Here is a 20,609-nt window from a genome sequence, read left to right on the forward strand (position 1 = left end):
CATTACACACAGGTTTTAAAATATTCTCATTTAAGGTTTAAACTTCCTGGCCTCATTTTTATGGAAGTTCTATTCCTAAGAGTAAACTAAAAACATGCCACTGTAACAGACAGGAGAACATTCCAAAAATCTCTTTAAATGCTTTCTTTGACAGCAGGAAACAATTGCTACAGGATGGTTAGGACAAGGGTGTCTAAAACAACTCCTCACCGTGCAGGTTTACAGTAACACATTTCCCACAGTGCCACTGTAGGGAGGCTAGGCCACTTAAAAAACAAATTTATGTTAGAACTGCACCTATTTAAATGACAGCCAACCTTCTTGTAATGAACTCTGCATGGACAACGTGTGACTGGAGTAGAAAATGTATTTGCCTAGGCCCTACTTCAAGCTCCTCTTGTATTTGCTTCTTTAAAGCATTTGACAATTTAAACAGCTACTGAATTGAAAATGTTGGCCAGGAGCATCTCCTATGTTTATCCAGGGAAAGCTGCTGCTTGGACAAAGTTTCCAAGGACTGCACAGTATCAGCAAAGTCACCTCAGTAAAGGGCCAGTACTTTATTAGACTTCCTTACATCAGACTTTTCAGGAAACTAACAGCAGGCTAAGCAAGCTGATCACTTAAAATGCAGCAGATTTGTGTCCAAAATAAGCAAACCTCACATATGCCATTAAAAAGAGGGAAAAATATATATATCTGTCCTTGACAATGATTAACTTCTTACTGTTTACATTACAGGAGAGACAACAAGACGTTTGGCGACCTATTGTGATAGGCATTAAAAACAGGTAATGGGAACAGTTCCTGTTGAATGATCTTCAATTCAGTTAGAGCCCAGACAAAGTCGGTGTAAACAAACAGGCAGTTAAGGAAGAAAGGCAGATACATACTAACATGGTATAGATAAGCTACGTGGAGATGTTACGAGGGGTAAAATGACAAACACCAGTAATGATCGCTTAGATTCTACCAGTTGGACTGGGTTTAAAGTGGTTACCCAAGAAATGAATGTTCCACGTTTGTGAAAAAAAAACAGAACTCCTGAAGTTGACATAATTATAACATAGAAATAACTCTGCTACTCCACTTACTCCATTTTCACAGTACTAAGACAAAAGAACAGCTGATGTCCTTAATCCAAGGGTTATGACCATTCTTTAAGCAATAAAAGTTACTCCGTAGGTAAAGAAAAACAGGTAAGAAAACTAGTTGGCAAATAATGGTCTTTAACCAGAGCCAGCAATGCCAAGCAAGTGTGCAGTCCCTGTTTAATCATTTACACATCACGAAGCACTAAAACTCCCTACAGGAATAATCTGAGTTTGCTGTCTTCTCGGACAAATACTCTCAGAAGTATTTGTGTATTTTTCTCATTAAATGCAAAGTTATTTTCTGCTGCACACTTTCCATATTCAACTAGAGTCATAGAATATAATGAGTTGGACGGGACCCATGAGGACCATTAAATCCATGCCCTGGAATCCAACTAATCTTCTATAAGTGTATTTATACAATTTGGTACCAGTGTGCTTGATGTTGCCTCTATCCAGGTGGAAATTCACATTTCCTTGCTGAGGAATCTACTTGTTGCCCAGAACTGCCTGGCAAGAGAATGCCAAACTCATCACTTTATTAGCTGGGTCTTTTCAGGTTAATCCACATGAAATGGATGCCCTGGGAATCAAGTAACTGATTCCGGAAGACAGACAAAAATCTGTGCCAATTCAGGCAGTTCCTGCAGCCTCTTGCTACTTTATTTTCTTAAGTGGTCTTAGCTTAATGCTTTTTACTCAAATTCACCTTTTTACGATCAATAAAATCTGCAAAGAGTTACATCTATAATAACAGTAACTCAGTAATTCAGTACTCCCTGGTTTATAAAACATCACTGAATCACAGAATTGTAGGGGTTGGAAGGGACCTCCAGAGATCATCAAGTCCAACCCCCCTGCCAAAGCAGGTTCCCTACACCAGGTAAATATATGCTCCTAAAATAGTAAATTATACCCTGACGATGTGCATCAACTGTTGCTTCTTCATCAACCAGTCACAGCTCTTGGAGTACACAAAGTGGACTTCCCTGCTATAAACCAAGCAAGACAGGAGACACTGGATGCTACAACCTAAGGCCTTAACCTTCTGTATGTGAACCCTTCCCTTCCTTTCTTCCCTCAGTACAGAAGTGCTCCTATCAGTTGAAATTTCCTTGCTACATTTCTTTTTTCCACTTAATGGAATCTGATGTCACACCTGTAATATTCAGTGGAAATCTACCAGGATTTATAAACTTGTATAGACCATTTCTTGTTAGTTGAATTATTAATGCTAATACTGCACATTTTCACCTCCCAATCAATGAGTGATCAAATTACCTTGCACTGTCTGAATATTTTACAGCACTTTCAACACTATGCCAAACACAGAAAAGCTATCTAAACAAACAAACAAACATGTTAGCTTTGATGCCAGAAAATCCCCGTTCCCCAGAGTTTGGGATTGTTTTAAAGAAATACAGCATTAATCATCAACATGATACTGCAAAACCCATTTGAAGAACAGAAATTATATGGGGAAAAAAACAGCTGAAACAGGTTTGGACTGGTGCAGTTTTCCAAATAAGAATAAAATAAAATAGCTGCTCCACATGCTTTAGAACTTTTGTTGCTTCCTGTTGAGTATTTCTGTTAGATTAGTAAACCAGGGGGTGCTTAACATCTGTCTTTTTTTTGTTTATAGGAGACAGAGAGCTGTTGTGCTGTCCTGAAATATTGTTTTCATTAACAAAAAAAAAAAAAAAAAAGGTGCAAACAGTCAAAAATTCACAGATAATTCATATTCAATGTTTTCATGTTAATAAAACATCTTCATCAAACTATTTTGCATATCAAATCTGTTTGAAGTAATGGCTTACTACAGTTGTAGGGTTTTTTCCTTGTCTACTTCAAAGGTTTGATTTGTGAGAAGCGGGGAGATGGCTGTCATCTTTTTACAGAGTCAAGGAATGGTTTGGGTTGGAAGGGACCATCCAGCTCCAACCCCCTGCCATCGGCAGGACACCTCCTCCCTCCAGAGCAGGTTGCTCACAGCCCCATCCAGCCTGGCCTTGAATGCCTCCATGGAGGGGGCACCCACAACCTCAATGGGCAAACACTGACAGATCTTATGAAAATGCTACATATATTCCAAGAAGAAAAGGAGCACCTTCAGCTGGCATAAAAACATGCAACTTAAAAAGAGAAAGTTCTCAATACAATCATTCTAACCTTCATTAGCTGAGTGTCTAGCCCTCTTTCTTCTCCTACTGAAGGTATGTATCAGTATTAGCAAACTGTCTTATGCCTGGCTAACACGCGGCAGAACTATTCATTCAAATGTGAACTATTAAAGCCAATCTGAGGGTACAGTTTCTTAACACTAAAGTCAATCTAAACTCAGACTGCCTCGTTTTCTACCCCAGTTGCCCATCTCTTCCCTACCCCTACCATCCCTCGCAATTGTGCAGCCATGGTGCAAGCTGGTTCTGGATCATCATCTAAAAAAACAGGCTCCACAACAAAAAACAATGAAAAAAATGCATTTCAGTAACTGACATGAACGTAAATGCCATTATACACACACGGCGTTTTCACCAATGACTGTTAAACAAAACAGCCTTGGTATCTTCAAAATTATTGTAAGAATATAGAGATGTATCCGATAAGAACTGTTGGAGAGAAAGACACATGCACACAGAAAAAGCCTAAATTACTATTTCAGTTCACACCCACTAATCCACTCCATCAGACTGCACATGCTGGAGTAAATGAAGCCTCATCTTCAAAAGCAATTTGCAGAATTACTTGCTGATGTTGAAGAACTACTTCAAAAGAGTTTAAGTGTTATGGAATTTTACTGTTTTTTAAACAAACCACTGTTTAAGCTCAAGAGGAAAGGGGGGTGGGGGGGGAGTGTTTGTTTTTTAAACAAAGGCTTTAAGATTTCATTCCTAAACTATTCTGAATGTTTATTTTAAAAGCATCATGATTACTAATAATGGTATTTTGCAGTTTTTAACTTACCAGCATTCCAATGCTTCAGTTAGAAAGGACTGTTTTAGTCATTTGTGCCTTTGTGGAATGTGCATGCAAAAATATACAAACTTGTCAAATACATCAAATACATTAAAAATAAATGCTGTCTCTAAAGTACAAAAATACTGCTGCAAATTGGCTCTAACTGACTACATTAACAATTCTGTAAGTAAGACTAAAACCAGCAAAATTCGTAGGGAAAAATCACCCTACTCACTCCAGAGCTCTGTGCCACCATCAGCTGACACAGCACTTCTGGGCAGCGCAGAGCAAGGCAAGGCTGCTGTGGTCACCACTGTGCTCATTTCTTGCATGAAGATCTTGAGTGACAAAGGTGCTCAGCTCTGTGCAAAAGCAAATTCTTTGAGGCATGGACTTGACTTCTTATCCGAAATTAGCTGGAAGACAAAGTTCCTTGAAGAAACGTTAACAGACACCAGTAGAGACCACACCAGGGTTACCTAAAGAGATGTGAAACCTAAGGTCATAGACTATAATTTTCACAACCCATATCAATTTTCTCTTCAAAGTGAGGGTTATTCTGGTAGGAGTTTGTAATGAAACTGCAAACAGATGGTTATGGCAATAGAGTTTGCTGTTCAAAGGTGCAATTTTTTCACACTTTAGGAGGTAAAATAAACAATGGATAACACACTAATTTATTCAACTGTTAATGCAATACTGGGCCAAGCCACTTTGTTCGTTTTATGTACATCAAATGCCAGAACAATTACAACTAAGATACCTGATGTGTAAGTAAACTTTCTCATGTAGTCCTCTGGAAGTTTACTTTTCAGGTCACAGTTTGTTTTTTCGTGTGTACTTTTCAACAGTGGAATTGTTGCAGGTTAGTTTGGCATTCAGCTATCAGTAAGATCACTTACTTTTGAATGAAATTTATAAAACATGACAATTAAGCATATATGAATACATTAAATCAAACCTCTTTTCTGTCCTTGTTTTCTTATGCTTTTAAAATGCACTACTATTAAGAGAGATCACATATATACATTACACGTACTTTATTCAAAGTCAAATATGTAGGAGCATATTGAAATCTATACTACAAAGAGTAAGGATATGGTGCTTGCATGAAGAAACAAGATATGCACAATGGTCACTAACATCAGTTTAAATTATATACTGAGCTGGTAATGTTATAACTTGAGATGCAGGTGGGGTTTTTCTGATATCAAGTTGATCCCAGTGAATTCTGTTGTAAATGACCAATTGCCATTAAGCAGGTTTCAGAAACAAGATGTAAATGAATATTCCAGTGCTCTTTTACCTAAATTCCTAAAGCCCACTGCATCCACAGCAAACAAATTCACCTAGCATCTTTACCATCTCTTTCCTTTGTTCCACGTTGTTGTAGTGTTGTTGTTTTTAAAGCAGTAGTTGTCTGGTTTTGTTTATTTATTTTTGCAAATTTGCTATTGAAGAGACAAAAGGAAAAGCTCAGGAAATGTCAGCCACAACAATTTCTTTTGCCCAGTCTGACCCAGGTCAGTGCTCCCATCAAAACAGGACCACCTCCCTTTCCCCACTTCCTGCACGGTCTCCTGCCCTGCAAACAGCACAAATGCTTCTCCAGCCACACACACAGTCGCACTACAGATGGAAGATGGATAAAGGACCTACACAAGAAAAGCTTCTCCACTGCCAGGCCTGCTGCCATTACATCAGTGTATGTGCCACGTGGGACCTGCATAACCATGACTGTGTCTCTCCAGTTCTTCAGTCGTGATCTCCGAATAATGATGGACGTGCAAGACTTTATGAAGTTCTGTGGGATTAATACACGTATCTTAGAAGACGAGTTGATGCTCGAAGCAACTGACACAACTGTCCTGGGTATACCATGATCAGAAATTGGTAATGCTTCATCGCCTCAATCCTGTGTCAGAACAAGCAAATGTGCTTCTAACATTAAGAGCACATCCCTGAGGAGAAGGAATATGGGTCTTTGATTAGATCATTGCACACCTCCCACATCCACTGAACATTAAGGGAAATTAAAAATAAAATTCCCCGAACAATCTTGGAGATAAGAAACACAGATTCAATTTTTCAAAATTAATTTGGCGTTAAGGCAACTAGCATACTTCAGATTTTTAACTAGACAGTTTAAAAATGGAAAATAATCAAAATGACACCCCAGCCCATTGCCCCTTTTTTTCTTAAATCACAAAAGAATGTTAAGTTTCATCAAAAGTCTTCTTTCTGGATTCAGAGTAGCACTCCTACTACAAGCCATCCAACCCCAGCTCATCACTGCGAGCAGTCAGGTGCTTACAGACTCTGGTGCCACAGGAGACACGGCTGCTGGCTCCAGCCCAGAGCCCAACAGCCAGGGAAACACCCAAACGCAGGGCTGCTGGGAACTCCTACATGCTCTGTATTTCATTTCTTGTTCCAGACTTTTCCTAATTTATATAAATTAGTACATTTTTTGAACTGCTCAACTTCACTGATACGCAACTAACTGTAAAGAAATAAAAAATAAAAAAATAAAAAATAAAAACATCCTTGTTTTCAATGGAAAACATCTCCAGGAAGCCTATGTTTTCATCTTTTTCTGGTCCATTGGCAGCTGACATTTTGGCCGCAGTTACCAAGATAAGGGGCCTAACTACTATCAGAGTAGTGATAATCAATGAGAGTCAGAGGAAAACAGTCTGCACTGGACACAACCTACCTGTTGGTTATGCCTGTGGTTGCTATTTTGGAACAGAGCAACATTCAGCACAGGGCATTCATCGCATTTCTACATAGTATGACATCTCACTTCTTGTACTCCTACAGTGCACTCATCATGTTCCTGTAACTCCTGATTCCCCCGACAGCTCACAGGTAGAGCAATCCCAAAGAATTCCAGACTGCTGAGGACAACCAGTTTAGAATATCTGATCCTGAAGGAGACATTCACACCACTGTCTGCCAGGATTTAGGCTTCTCAGCCCATCTCTGCAGACACAGTGCAGAGAGAAGCAAACACAAGTGCAGTCAGCGGAGGGAGAAAATGAATCTTAAAATCATCAGTCCCAAGGCAACCACTACGCCTACAAGTGTAATTTCTCCTTTGCTACCCTAGGTCATGACCCTCATCCAGAAGAGGAAGGAAAGTGTCCTGTCATCATTAATTTTGCTATGCCACTCGAGGAAAACAACACTGACAACCCTACAAAACCACAGCGTATGTTACCACTGGTAGTTGAGCCAAACATTAACCACCACCATCAATTGTCTAATACTTCTCATTACCTCTTTAGTCATTCTAACAAATTCTACTGCAACTTATACATGATCTGATTAAAATCTTCTCTGGCTGACAAAGAGCCAGCAGAAAAAGAACCTAGCCCTCTGCTACTGCAGCCCTGGACTACTGCATTTCCAGACTGCTAATAAAGCTACATTAAAACCCATACAGTAGATAATTGTCATTGCAATTTCAAAACCAAACTAAAACTGTCACCTGAAGATAAGAAAAAGGCTGTGTATATAATAGACTGTCATACCATTAAAATTAGATTTCTGTTAAAAGGCAGAAAATTGTACATCACTTCAAAGTTACTCGGTTTTACAAATGCATCTGTAAAGCAATAATGTATATCACGTAAGTATGATTTTTAAAAGTAATTTAGAAATCCATTGATTTATAACTTACGAAGGACAAAATATTTCTGATGCAGGAGTCAAATCAGTGCAGGAACAATATAGCTCAGTGAGCTGCACACCTTGCATCACACCAATCTGGTACGTGCCAACAAAGAACCAGCATTAACAAGATTAACCAAGGTTAGCACTCGGGAGAGCTTAAGTTCCAACAAAGTTGGGAACCAAGCCAGGTGCAGCACCGTGGTGTCTCCATGGAGAGGCAGAGGTAGGAAGGGACGCCTCCGACCCTCTCTATTCCCATTGGAACTCAAGGTTAGCACTTACTGCAGGTGTTTTTATAGACAAGGTCTGTGCATTTTTACCATGTCTGCTCAGTACTTTGAATACCATGAGCTTTATAAATATAATTTTTGCTGGCTCCTTCAACAGAATACCAAGGCACTGCAAGCTCTAAGTCCTTACCCAAAAGTGTAAGAGTAACTTACTGACAAAGAACGAAGTTTGCAGATTTGCTCCAAAGATTTAGGAGGGCTGGACTGAGAAGAAAGAATTATGTTCCACAAATACTGCAGACAATTGCAAATCTGCCATTGCAAGAGCAAGGTGCATTCTTAGGACTAAAAGAACATACAAAATGTACCACTGCAGCAATCCCCTGCCAAGGCACAACCCGCTGTTCCATCACAAGGGCTAGAGGAGAACCTACAGGCAGAGTGGAGGAAAGACACAATGCCAGCTGCCATTCACCTGTTGTTCCTTTGATTTATTTCTATTAAAAAACAGCAACGGGTTCCAACATTTTTTCCATTTAGTGAGAAACTTTCCCTCATTGCTTGTTTTCAGGAGGTGGTTAAACTCTTCTCCCCACTTCCAAACATAATTCTTACACTTAAATCTCACCATTTGTATTATTACTTTTACAAATTAATCCTTCTCTACGGAGGGTATCATGGTGCTCCAGGGAGGCTCATGTGTTCTGGTGGTTCATGTGAGAGCAGTGAAGCTCCACACAGATCAAAGAGAAAGCAAGGAGATAAATTGGATGAAAAGAAATCAGGCTCTGCAGGCTGACAGGTCAGCCACCCACCCTTACAAGGATCTACTTATGGAAGCAGTCATGTTTCTGGAGGAACTATCCTGAAAAGTACTGTAGCAGTCAGTTCTGTATCAATGATTACTGACTGGTTACAGCGAATGCTCTCACATTATTCTTTAACTGAATGGAGTGGTACAAAGCAGACGAGTTACTGATTGAGTTTTATGCTGTACACACTGTGCTGCTATGAAATGCCATTTAAAAGAGCAGCCCAAATCTCGCAGGAGAAATGAGCTGGTGGCCACATCGCTACAGCTGCAGTCTCCTTAGTTTCTAAGTAAAGATGATGATAAACAAACTGCTTTACATGTGCCCTAAATAAGAACCAAGTAGAAACAATGCAAACAGAGCCCTGACCTCATCAATATATTGATAAGGAGCAAAAATACACCGTTGTGTTTAACAAGGTCAGATTTTCACAAGTTTATAGAAGCATATACTAAGGTTCTCAGCACCTGGTCCTTCAAAGCCTGGAACCTTTTACAGTTGAGAGCATTAAACAGCAAAACACCATGTTACGTACATTTCAACTTTACAAATAACACCAATTATTATGGCTAACTAAAAAACCAGCTAAAATCATTGAAATGAATTACTAAAATAACATTATCAAGTTCTATGCAGTTGATTGCATAGTCAATAATCCCAATTTAAAAAATCTTGTGCACTCCATTTTCCAACTATTCCATACAGAACATCAAGTGACTGCAATAGTCAAACATGTCAAACTCTTGGAAAAAACAATTTTCTTCATTAAGAATCTGGTCTAGTGTCCAAATTATGTAAAAGATGCAGCTGTTTTACCTCCAGAAAGAACTAATGAATTAAAACTGAAATTTTAAGACGGACCCACAAATAGCACATTGTGTGCCCTATCAGCTTGCTGAGCTGCTTCTTTAATCTTTTAAAGCAACTGTTTGTTTTGCTTACTAAACGCACACCTGGAGCATACGCAGCATGACGCACCAGGAGGTTTGGGCTCAAAAATGTAATGCTCCAAGTTGGAGTGGGACTGCTGTGTCTCATGCTTTCTATGTGCACTCACTTCTTTTCCTCCAGTACAGCAGAAGGTCTGGTCTGTACAACCCTAAAAAGCACACAGCATTTACTGGCTGGAAGGACTGCACTGTGTGGAGGGAAAGGAACGTGGGAAAGAGAGGCAGGTGAGAGGACGGCCAGAAGAGACACTCGTGCCATTCCCACGTGATACACAAATGTACTTTTCACACAGTGAATGCATACAACATATTTTAGACACTACAGCACAAATAATAATAACTACCTTAGAAAGATACAGGGATTTGAAGCAGTTGATATTGAAAAATACCAGAAGACATCCCTATACACGGGGAAATGAAAACCAGAAAGCTCAGCAACTTGCAACTTTATACGTGCGTGCTTCTCCTCCACACCAGGGAAAAAAAAAAACCTAAGAAAAAAAACCAAAAACAGCCATGGCAATTTTGCACACATGCACACACACAGAGGGTCACAAAAGCTATGAAAGAGATACTTAACAGAGGTTCCTGAGCAGATGACAAGCCATTAAACTTTCACCTTAGGTAGTTATGATGATTTGATGTGTCTTTTATGATATCTCCCATTTTTTTATAATTCAAATCTTCAATGTGTTTAACAAGCAATTCTTCCATCAATCTTTGATGTGTTTTACTTATAAAGCAATGACAGTTTTCAGTTCAGGCTCCTTAAAGTTCCAGAGAAACCATTTTCCACTCACTTGCTTTGAAAGCCATTAAAATAACTTGATGAAGAACAGCAGCAGGGGGCTAATAGAAGCCAAGGCTTAGTAACAATCTTTAGATTTTTCTCCTAAGACTTTCTCACAGACCCTCCTCACAAAGATCCTCAGGGCTTTTCATCCTCTCCTTTCTCCCCAACCCCCCCCCAACGCAGTTCAAAGTGACAGATGCAACCAGCTCCAGGTTCTGCTGCTTTCTTCATTTCGCTTTTACCTTCCAGTTGTGAAAGACTCCACTGAAAGGCGATTCCAAAAGCAGCAGCCACCTCCTTCTTGTCTTTCCATTGGGAAAGAAGTAACGCATGGAAAGATTCAAGAAGCAACTCCAAAACATCTCCTAAACTCTCACCTATTCTGAAGGGAGTGCTGGTACAGAGAAATGGACCTGTTGCTTAACAGCAAATATAACTGACATTCAATTAACCAAATTAATGAGTGATTAACTGAATTGATTAGTGATTTACATGCTGTTCTGCATTTTAGCTCAGTATTTCTGAAAGCTTCGTAACGACAGAGGTGCTGGAACAGTTTAAAACTAAAGAGGTTTAACCTAAAGAACTGCACAAGCCAACGGAAAATTACCTTTAATCACTCTTTAAAAATGGGAACTGCTTGTAACAAATGGCCAAGTTGTCTGCTGATGGCTCCATGCAAGTGTAGAAATCAGAGTTTAATGGACAACAGAACTATTAGGATAGTATTTACGCCAGCCAGAATCAGTAGAGCATACTGGTTTGATCTACGCTTTGCCACGCAGACCAACATTTTATTTCTCCACTATGATGGCCACTTGAATACAACCTTCGTTGATCACTCATTTGGGGGAAACTTCTGGACCTGAGAACTTCAGCACTCCACTTGTATCACAATTGCTGCACTCGAATGACACCACTGTAGTCAAAACGCTATATGGGGCACCTCTACTTTAATTAAGTCAGGCTTTGGGACAAAACCACTCATCCCAGACTCTAGTTACAGGTCCCTGTTCTTTTAAAAATTAAGCTACTTTACAGTACACATGGCTTATGAGCAAACAGGGACTGAAGGAGGCCAGACACATATATCCTCATCTTCGGGACAGAGGCAGCATGTGGGAGAGACCTGAGGTCAAGAAGGCAGATGGTGGGCAGTGCCATTATGGCTCAGTCACCTCTTGTCCTTATAACACTGAGCTTTATGTTTCACAGTTGCTGGCTCTCACAATTTGTGTTGCTACTTTATTTTGGCAAGCTCCTACTCCCTCTTCTGTATAAGAATACATTATGAAATAACCTCTTTCATGTCTGAGATGAACATCAACAAGCATACTTTTTGCCTCTCCTCCTGCTAAAGTAGCACACTGTGCAACCACTGAAGTGAGATGTTGTTTTCGAAAAGCTTTTTTTTTTTTACTTCAAAAATCAAAATAAAAAACGAAACAAAAAAAAAATCACTGGAGAAATTCTAAGTCTGTGAACTGGCACAGAGCCCTATCAGTAAACACACACAGAAAGTCTCTGTTGGCTTTCTGAGATAATTGTATCATAAATATAGGAAAAAGATCCAGCAAGACCTGAAAACAAAGAAGTTCACTAAGTACAGAAGCAATATTCTGAGCAGCAGTAACAGTTATGTATAATTTCCTACAAGCATGCAATAATTTACCAAATTAGAAAAATGTAGGGCTGGAAGGACCTCACAAGATCCTCAGCACATCTCTTTCAACGGTGGCAGGATCAAACATATGTTATGTGAGTGCTGTATAATGCATGCCAGATACAGAATAGGCATCTGAGCATTATGCACTCAGAGCTTCTGTTCAGGCTGTTCTATTGCTCAAGCTACTCAATCATTCTGGCAATTTTAGGTTTAAAATAAACACTTGCAATACTATACGTGTAGTATTGCTGTAGCATTGTTATGCCAGCAATACACAACCCAGAGCTTGTCACACTACAGAATCACCATTTAATTAAAGTTGCCACTAGCATTACTCTTTCCACATTAGTTTTCAAGTATCCATGATTACTTCTCCAGGAGGACAAATTCTTCTTTTCCCATATTTTGTATTTTCAGAGAAAGCACATCCCTCACCTTGAGGAGTTTAGCCTCATTTCCCTATAATGTATTCATCACCACTCAGCACATCTGTCCCAGCAAATCCCATTTCCTGTCCCATTCATGAGGCTCAGCAACCTGGAGCTTCAGTGATTGCCGCCACACTTTTCCCATGGCCTTCTCACCTCTCCCCCCCCACATGCCCCGCTCCCATTGTTTATCATCTGTTCTCCCCTGCTGCAAACTGCTGTCAGATGTTCACTTATCCCTAATCTTGCTCACTGCCTTTGATATTCTTTCTAATCCAACAACCTGTCAACCGGGGCATCAGCCCATGTCCAGACCAGCTGCTCTGTCACAGGCCCTAAGATTCCCTCTCAGCTCCATGTGGTATTTAAAGGATTTTGACACAGCAACCACGACGTGAAACAAATAATTAATGCTGTTTTGAACTGCGATCGCGGCTTTAGTATGACATGAGCTGACCACTAAGAAAAACTGAGCTTTACTTTGTTTAAACTTCAGTAAACTTTAGCATTACTGTGCTAACAAGCCTTTGATTGATGTCTGGGGGACAGCGCCGAGAAGCTGAGCTCTGAGATGCAAAAACCTGTGACGAAGTTACGGAGAAGAAGGAATCCCAGTGCAAGGCAGAGAGGCAGCAAACTTCATACGCCTGCTACATAAAGCGTATTCGTGCAGCCTGAGCTTATAGTAAGAGTTTTCAAAGCACAGGAGCTGATCTTCTGTAAGCTAAAATGAAGATACAAATGTGTTTTAAATACAGCAGGAGTTGAGGTAAAATAGTTATTGAAAACGCACTTGTATTTTCAGGAATATCAGAAGGCATATTTTCATCCCATACAGACCACCAAAACTTGACATTTTAGAGAATATTCCCACTGACAGAGAAGGTCTCATTTCCATAATACTCAGATTTGCTGTAAACACTCAAAATGTTACAGCGTTCATCTGCTTAAAACATACAGAATACACATAATGTCATAGCTGAAGTAATGACTCAGATGACAGATTTTTTGTGCTGGGAAAAAGAAGTATCTGCTATTTAAGCAAACATATGTATTTTGATCCAAACTGAAAGATAAATACAGCATTTTGTTGTTGAAGTACACAAACACTATTTTATTTCTCAGATCTAACTGCAATTACTACAAAGGAGACAGTACCAAACGAGTCAAAAAAGCCACTTTACACTCCAGCAAAAAATAAAAAAATAAGTAAAAATCTTGATGATGGCTTTCATAACATGGTTCAATCACATGGAACTAAACCACTTTCATTCTTACGGCTCGCCTATAGCAGGACATCAAGAAAATGCATCTGCAGTAAGTACCTTGATGAACCTGAATTCTGCTAGTTAAACTCCATTAAACCCCTGTGTGGACAAAGTCATTCTGCTGAGTTTACTGCTCCCTTAGGGCATGAACGGGAAAGTTAGCGTGGATTAAGGTAGGGTATGAATTCAAAGTGCAGTGGTACTTTGAAAGTGGTTTAACATAAACAGCATCAGACTCTTTGTTGTAGAATGAGACTTGGAGTCAATCAGGAAAGTCCTGTGTAGACAAGCCCTCACAGATGAGGCTACTGGCGTAGTGCTGTCAAAGGCAATGGTTTGCAGCCTCTTTACCTCCAGACCTGGAAACATCTTCCACGGAAGGTGCAGACCTTTGGTAACACATTAAAACCTTCTGCTAAATAGCCTAGCCAGCTGGTGGACCGTCTGCAGGTAGTCCAACAGCCCTCACAGAACAGTGCACGAGAACCTGCAAAGTACTGGCTTAAGGAAAGACAACACACATATTTCCTCCTAATGCTTGGTCTCAACTTCATAGATATTCCAAAGTCAACCAAGCTGTGTAGCTAGCAATGACATTAATGACATATTAATCTCATAGCAGTTGGACGTCATGATCTTCCTAAATCCCTTCCAAATGAAGTAGTCTAGTCTATTTTAATGCTACCTAAGAGTAGGCACATTTCAGCCCACTGCAAGGATGCTACAGATGATGCACAACACAGTCTTCTTCTTTGCAGTGAATGACATTTGTTGTCGTAAGTTTACTGACTCACCATCTGACTGACCTAAAAATATAAGTTTTGTTGCTGCCAATTAATTTTCATGTGTTTACTTCAAACAACTCCATATTCTCTTCTGAAAGTACGCTGGATAAAGGCATTCAGACTTACACAGCTTAACGTTCACTGAAACAAAAATCAGAACTTGTTTTCTTCACAACTCCTGCTCTTATTTAGTAATGCTTCTCATTTCCTGCTGTGGTAGTTCATAAATATCTCATACAAATATATCTTGCAGATTTCCAGAACTCAATTCAAGGCTGTATAGCTGACTCAGAAGCAGATACACCTAGATTCTGTAATTTCTTTTCTTAAACCTGTGCTCTAGTTACAAAGAATACTGCTCCTTCCAAAGGAAACTGTTCCCTCCATGCTCAACTCCCTAACATTGTTCTTGTGAAACTTTCACGCTGCCATTCTTCCACCCATACAAAAGAAATCATGTTGCACTTCAGCCATCACAGAATCACAGAATCACAGAATTGTAGGGGTTGGAAGGGACCTCCAGAGATCATCGAGTCCAACCCCCCTGCCAAAGCAGGTTCCCTACACCAGGTAGCACAGGTAGGCATCCAGGCAGGTCTTGAACATCTCCAGAGAAGGAGACTCCACCACCTCCCTGGGCAGCCTGTTCCAGTGCTCCGTCACCCTCACTGTAAAGAAGCCATAATTTCCCAGTCAACACAGCAACAGCAGATCAAAAATCTATCTCATCCAGGATCCCAGATGCCTGAAGAAGAATATAGTGTTAACACATTCCCAGCTTTCTGCAACTTGCATCTCAGAGACTTCCTCAGCTAGCAGCAGCAAGCTTGCTTTTAAGATTGATGTTATGGACTGACATAACAGACTAGTCAAATTGAAGAAACAAATTTTGCAGTGAAAACAGCATCTCCTTTTATTGCACCATTTTTAAGAAAAAAAATGAAGTGCAAAATAAACGTATTACCAAGTAGCATATATCCTACTGCTTGGAGCCTTCTGAAGATTCAAGAGAAGACTTACTTGTTTGAACAGGTAACTTAAAAATCTGTTTACTCCCTCAACAGCATCATTTTTAACTGTCAAAATACAAAAAGAATGTTTTATGTTTATAAAGAAGCAGACGGAAGTTCCAGAGAATATTTCAGGCAGCTGGGCACATTCATGTTGCTATTACCATATAAACCATTTTTTTTTTAATGTAAAATCAGATTGTTATTATTATTTTAACACTGCACAGCTTTGCTCTTTTCATCTTCAAAGTTTGCATGACATAAATGATACAGGCCTGGCTTCTGCTCTGCATGCACACAGCTTATCACAGAATCAGGGTCTTAATCTTCTTGACATCTCTGAGGCAGTTAAATTGTAAAGACACAGAAGCAGTGGTAGCTCATAGCCCCAAAAGAAAGCAATATCAAACCTAAGATTAGAAATAAGAAATGCCTTATTCATTAGTGAATTGTATGCTACCCCTGAGGTATGTTTTCCATCCATTATAAAGTTCATCGTGTGTTAAAATCCACAGTAGTATTGAAAACTACTTTAGAAAGACTGTAAAACTTCAAGAGATTATAATTTAATTCCCTTAACACAGAATGAAAGCATCACACCTTAAAATTCAATTAAAAGGAGCATTTTTCACATACCTAATTTCAAAATAAACTATTTTAAACATTACATCGGGAGGAAACACGAGCACAACTACTCTGAACTGTGGAAGGGATGTGAAGCTCACAGAAGAGCAAAGAGTTCCAGTTTACCAAGACTGATCATATCCTGAAATTGAGATGCACAGTTTTTCAGGTTTATCCCACATAAGGGAAATAGATGCCCATTCACCATTCCACAGTTTTGGAATACAGCCTCACTCACATGCATACTAGGAAAATTAATGACAGTTGAAATTAGTCTAGTAACAAACTTCTTAAAGTTCCTGGGCAGAATGAATGCATATGTTTATACAATGCAAGGAAACCGTGGCAAGAACTCCCTTGCCAGAACAACCTTCAAAAACAAAGCTACAGAAGTCTGGGCTAGATCCACAAAACCTTTTTATGTGAGCTCTGGGCAAAAGTTCCCATAGGTGCTCAAGCTGTTACTCCTCCATCTAAACACTTCTCATGCTCTGCCTGCCATGGAAGGACACTTCCCAGCTCAGAGGTCACCAAAAAGAACATGCCAAGTCACTCACTCCTGTGTGGAGCTAATTTAGTTAAAAGGCTAACAAAGGTAGGTTTGAACTGGAACAGCAGAGTGAGAGCTGGAGCAAAAATACTTTTGCTTCTGCTAATTCTCACAGGGTAATTACCAGTACTGCAGACAAACAAATGCATGCACTAACATATTACTACAGGAAGATTCGCCAGAGCTCTGCCTGTCAAAACCCTATATTACAGTCCAAACCCAACATTAAGAACAACTGAAATCCCATGCAACTGTTATTAAGAACACAGAGAATGCAGATTCCCATTTAGGTACTTAAAGCTGCCCCAAATCCTCACAACTCTGCTCAGCCTCAGCAGGCTTTGCAACCTTCATTTTCTATTCTATTTCTATTATTATTTTTTATTTTTTGTCTGTCTAGCATACAGGCCGGTGCCTGGCTAACATACACAAAAGAGGGCTGAAGATTTACACACAAATGTGTTTCCCAGCAGTGAGAGCACTCTCCTGTGATGTGGGAAGCAATATTAATTGAAGCAAGATCTTGCAGCCTGACTCTACCACATCCCAGGGAAATGCCCTAGCCCTTGGGCATAGAGTTAATCTCTCATTAGCCATCCCTCTGGTCTCTTGAATAAATTATTTATGAAAAGCAAAAAAAGACTTCAATAGGAAAAAGTGAAAAGAGATTTACCACGCAGTTCCTGGTAGAGAAGCAAATTCTGTAGGTGATATATGTTTTAAAAAGGAGCCACTTTAGACAACAAATCAGTTTGCACTATGGGGGCAAGTACACACTAATAACAGCCAGATGCTATCCTGTATGTGAGTGAGGACAAAGTTTAGGCTGAAAATCCCATCTAGAAAGTGAAGTCCATTCCAAGGTGCCGTAGATTTTTATTTTGAATCACGGTTTTAAAGACAGCCCTCTGCATTGGGCCTATCCAAATCTGCCTACAGTTTGCTGATTTCTACGACTCCTTCACTGCGCTTCTGTTTCTACTTTTGCATTATATAAACATGGAACAAATCCAAGCTTTCAGAACACAGGCAAACTTAAGACCTGAGCACAAACCTAACAAGCTGTGTTTAACATGAAAGGAACCACCAGACTTGATTCAAAGTACACACAACTCCGTTCCTGCATGCGTCCACAGATCCTTGTCTGAACACCCCGATACTCAGCAAAACATTGAGCTGGATGAAATATCCAATCTTCTGGCCTACAGTTCTGCCTGCTGCTCAGGAGCGCTCTGCACATACAGAAGCCTTCAAAGTCTTTGGTTCCACTTGATGAGGTTTGACACAATCACCTTCAGCATTGGTAACCGATAGAAGCTAACAGCCTTACCCCCTCACCATTTCTTATTTAACCCCCCTATGGATCACCTTCTGGTATCCTGCACATTTCTGGCAGTCTGCAAACTCGCTGCAGCAATGGTAGTTTACAGCTCAGTGGGATGCACGTTTAATGGATATAAACAGACTTGGAGGATAAACTGTGATACAAATCATCCGTATCTAAATTTATATTTAACCGCTGAAGAGCTCATTGTTTTAGCCATAGTGATGGGATCAAAATTATCTCCACGTAAGTAGTGCAATTTGTAGATGAAGTATGTAAGAATCCATGGCTTAATTGTTCTTGGATGTTTGGAAATAAAGTGACATATTGTTTGTAACAATTCTTAATGGACTTTAAAATCATAGAATCATAGAATGGCCTGGGTTGAAAAGGACCTCAAAAAGGACCTCAAAGACCATCTGATTTCTGCCCCCCTGCTATGGACAGTGTCACCAACCGCTAGACCAGGCTGCCCAGGGCCACATCCAGCTTGGCCTTAAACGCCTCCAGGGCTGGGGCATCCACAAAATGACAATCTCTAAGGATAAAAGTATCCTTCAACAGAATTAAACAAACATAAAAATATGCATCAGTAAATCTTCTTCAGACAACAATGAATTTTAGAGGACACATCACATTTTGTGAAACAATATCTGAAAGACCACTTCAAGCCTTCCAATTACAGCGAGATCCCATGCGTTTCATTAACTAAGTATGCAAACAGTTTCAGTTTTCCTAGTGTAACAAATGTTATTATTTAAACTTTCTTCATTTAGATGATTCCACTTGTTCAAAAAGACTTTTCAGATTTTAGACACTTAAGTGTTTACGCATTTCCTGAGGTTTTCAGCAGGCCTAAACACCTTTTAAACAATTAGTCAAATGACTAAAAATATCCAGCATTCTTCTTTGGTTATTAAGTCAGTTTTCACATGAAAAAGTGTGCTTTTAATAAACTTAGGGCACGTCTCCCAGGTCAGGTGCGGGCAGCTGCGTGTTGCTCAGCATATGCTCTCAGGAGGCTGGGTCCAAGCTAGATTTTGTACAAACACCATATAAACCCTCATCATCCACCTTCATTTTAGGATAGTGCTGAGGCCAACAGAAACAATCTCTACCCTCATTCAGCCCCCAAACATCCATCCCTAACCACCAGATTATCACTTCTCCTTTGCTAGCATAAACACTTGAATCGAAGATCTGGTTGAGGTCAAAAATTATTTCCTTTTTGACCAATTAGGCCTGACTTGGAGCAGATCCCTGACCCAGCTGCACAAAGCCTTGTAAAAGGAAGAGAGAGAAAGTGAAGCAGGACAGCAGAAAATGCAAGTGTACTTCTTTTGGTGGCAGTGCCATCCCTTCTCAAACCACAGCATGTGAACAAACACGCTGTTTCTCAACATGCGTTGAGAAACCCGTCTGAGGCACTTGTACTCAATTAAATGTAATTTTGTAATAGTTTCATACATTTTAATTGAATCCCATTTTCTAAGTAAATACAGCATGACTCAGAAATGAAAATAAAACTGCTAAGTGCTATGTACACACTAACCCAGCAAAAATTCAGAGTATGAAAGAACATTCTTCAAGTTTCCTTCCAATATCCTAAAGAGAAATAACTAATTCAGTGTCAAACTTACAGCTCTTGGCAAATCAATGTAATTATCCCAACCAATGAGTAACCTGCTGTGGGGAACCTGCCTTAGTAAAGGCTGGGCTAGATGATCCCCAGAGGTCTCTTCCAACATCTCTGATTCTGTGATTCTTTAGGGAAACCACATATAAAAATATAAAACAACACTGAAAAGAAACCAGCTTGGCTGCAGGCCGAGCCCCACGCAACCTCCCTTGCACTGCGACGCCGCCAAGATGGCGGGCGCGGCGCTGGGAGGGGTGCGGGACAGCGGAGGGACCCGCCGCCCGCCTGCCCTTCCCCGCGGCCTCCCGCCCCTTTCGTCAGCTGCCGGCTTCGACGGAGGGAAGGGGCGGAGGGACGTGGGGGAAGACGCTGGGCGGGCGAGCCGCTAGCCGGTATTCGCTCCCTCCCTCGCTCGCTCACCTGCCGGTAGGTGAGGCGGAAAGGCCGCAGGTAGAGAGAGGACGTGCAGGGTTGGAGCGCCAGCTCCTCAATGGCGTCCATCCCGCTGAGGGCGGCAGCCGCCAGGAGGAAGAGGAAGAGGAGGAAGGGCAGAGGCGCGCGCAGCCGCTGCGGGCCGGGCGAGGCAGGGCCTGGGTGCGAGCACAGCCCGGGGCCGCAGCTCCGTTCGTTCAGCAGCAGTGACGCAGGGACGCGGCGCCTGCTTTCTCTGAGAGGGGCTGAAATGCCGGCTTGCTCCCCAAAAAGGGAGCGAGGCAGCGGCACGAAGGGGCCTCTGTAGGTTTCCCTGCGCAGAAACACCTGTGCGTGAGGCTGCTTTCTCGAAGGCAAACGTTTGC

General features: G+C 40.7%; 1 protein-coding gene across 1 annotated transcript in view; it reads right to left on the minus strand.

Annotated features, from left to right (window-relative positions):
• NUDT14 (nudix hydrolase 14) overlaps positions 1–20,359 on the minus strand; it is a 50,724-nt gene extending 30,365 nt beyond the window's left edge. The window contains exon 1 of the mRNA XM_042866486.1: positions 20,233–20,359. Coding sequence (XP_042722420.1) covers positions 20,233–20,313 — 81 coding nt within the window. The 5' untranslated portion in view covers positions 20,314–20,359. The remainder of the gene's footprint in view (positions 1–20,232) is intronic.
• Between the last annotated feature and the right edge of the window lie 250 nt (positions 20,360–20,609).

This window comes from Lagopus leucura, unplaced genomic scaffold (genome assembly GCF_019238085.1).
Source record: "Lagopus leucura isolate 7727_CA_CO unplaced genomic scaffold, USGS_WTPT01 Super-Scaffold_1, whole genome shotgun sequence".
NCBI lineage: Eukaryota > Metazoa > Chordata > Aves > Galliformes > Phasianidae > Lagopus > Lagopus leucura.